The 2,362-nt window shown below is 46.8% G+C and overlaps 1 protein-coding gene across 1 annotated transcript; it reads left to right on the plus strand.

Moving 5' to 3' along the window:
* On the plus strand, positions 1-2,022 carry LOC134290266 (trichohyalin-like). Its single transcript, XM_062857364.1, has one exon. The coding sequence runs from the start codon at positions 1-3 to the stop codon at positions 2,020-2,022; it is 2,022 nt and encodes a 673-aa protein (XP_062713348.1).
* Positions 2,023-2,362: the final 340 nt, after the last annotated feature.

Here is a 2,362-nt window from a genome sequence, read left to right on the forward strand (position 1 = left end):
ATGGATTCTAAATTGGCTAGCATTTATCGTTCGATGAATGTGAATCACCTCCTGGACGATGAGTTAGAATACGAGCTGGCACTACGCAAAGTGGTGTTTACAAGTGGTGAATCTAGGGATATAAAACGGAGAAAATTACGTGGTGCTATGAAAGAGGAACGAGAATCGAACCGTTTTGTATCGAGGACAATAGTAGAAGAGGCCCGTGAAGGTGAATCGCGTCAGGTAGGTGAGAAACTAGCGATGATTAGGGATTCGTTAGAAAACAGGAAGGCGAAGAAAACAGAACTTCCACAGCTAGAAACGCGTCTAGTTCATCTGTATTTCCGGTTGCTGCGTTTGAAGAAAGTATTCAATACTGCTGGGTTGGAACAAATCGCCCTTGGTCTGTTGAGAGAATATTTCGCAGGGAATAGCAGGGACCCAGAAGTTGTAGGGGAATACTCTAAAAGGTCGCTTGATCGCCCAAGCGACTTGAATGCCCATCAACCTGGGAATGAAGTGAGCGAAGAAAGTGAGGAGGAAGTGGAAGAAGAATCGAACCCGCGAACTGAGAGCGAAAACGTAGAAAGTAGTGAAGAGAACTCAGAAGAACTTGATTTTACCGTGAGAAATTTGAACAGTAGGAGGTCCAGCACGCCCAAGGTTCAAGATAATAAGGTCGTCAACGCTGATGAACTGTTTGACAGGATCATGCAGCAAGTGGAAAAAGTGATCACTTCCAAGTTGAAGACTTTGGACCTTGGAGCTAAAACCAGACAGCGTAGGGAAGTCAGAGAAAAGATGAAGGTACCGAGTAAGCAGACCAAAACGGCTGAGAAGCCGCAGTATTTGAAAGTAGAAAATAGCAAGCAACCGAAAAAGAAGGATGAACAGAGAGATGCGGAGAAATTGAAGTTGATTAAAAAACGAAATAGGGTTGTGTCGGAATCATCGGATGTTAGTAGAGCTAGTGAGAGGGAAACTGATCATGATAGCGAGCAAACAGAGACCGAGACGGAGGACGAAGAACAACAGAGAATCGGACAAAGGTTGAAACGAAGGCCCAGACCAGTATGTGACTGGAAATTGAAGTATGATGGAAAAGACGAGGGAAGAGGTTTGAACAAGTTCGTTTCCGAGGTGGAGTACATGGCCGAAGCGGAGAACATTAGCAAGCGTAGTTTGTTCAATGAAGCGATCCATCTGTTTTCTGGAGATGCTAGGGCGTGGTACATAGAAGGGAGAAGGAACCGGGAGTTTCGCAATTGGAATGAGCTGGTGGTCGAATTGAAGGTGGAATACCAGCCACCCGATATGGACTACCACTACGAGCAGCAGGCAGCATCCAGAAGGCAAAAGCGTGGAGAAAAGTTCCAGGATTATTATCATGCGATCAAGGAGATTTTTGAGCAGATGTCAGCTCCGCCAACGGATCAGCGAAAATTTGAGATCATCTTTCGTAATCTCCGTTCGGACTATAAAAACTCCTTGTTAGTTAAAGGAGTCCGAACGTTGAGAATGTTGAAGGTGTGGGGGCGGAAGTTGGACTCGGCCAACTGGTTTCTGTACCGCAAGCAGGAGAGTGAACATGGAGCGAGGTCAGCACAAGTGCACGAGATCAACGGACCGAGTCCCGCACGTGAGTACAGGCCTCCAAGAAACAACTGGAAGAAAACGAGTTCTAGAAGTAGTCAACCGTATAGAACTCAGAATTCGGCGAGATATCAGGGTCCCAAAAACGACTATCGGGGTCCAAGAAGATCTACACCAGAACGAGCCAAGCGAGAGCCACCGGCGAAACCGAAGCAAGTGCAGTCCAACGAAGACCCAAAAGAAGGAAGCAGCAAGGACCATTTACAAAAGCGGATTGAAGAGTATCGGATTCCGGAGAGGACGGTATGTTTCAACTGTCGAGGGAATTATCATCACTCAAGCGCCTGTTTGAAAGCCAAGGAGGTGTTCTGTACGACTTGCGGCTTCCAAGGATTCTCGAAACCAGATTGTCCATTTTGTGCAAAAAACGGAAAGCGGTCGATGTGAGAGGTCGTCGATGCAGGTCTAAAAAGCCTCTAACTAAGTTTGTAGCTTCTTCCCGAGAAATTGGAGAGTTGATTGTTCGAGTAGATGGAGACAACCGTCCCTTTGCTAAAGTTGATATTATGGGGATTCCAGTAATCGGCTTGTTGGATTGCGGAGCGCAGATGACAGTTTTAGGGTTTGGCTGCGACAAATTGCTGCGGGACTTGAAACTGAAGCTGCAGTCTACAGATTTGAAGCTGACCACTGCTGGGGGTTCCAGATTGGAGGTGAAGGGATACGTTGATCTGCCGGTAAGGGTTCGTTCAAATATTACGTAACGCAAAGGGGGGAGGGAGGGGGT

This window comes from Aedes albopictus, chromosome 3 (assembly GCF_035046485.1).
Source record: "Aedes albopictus strain Foshan chromosome 3, AalbF5, whole genome shotgun sequence".
In the NCBI taxonomy this organism is placed as follows: domain Eukaryota; kingdom Metazoa; phylum Arthropoda; class Insecta; order Diptera; family Culicidae; genus Aedes; species Aedes albopictus.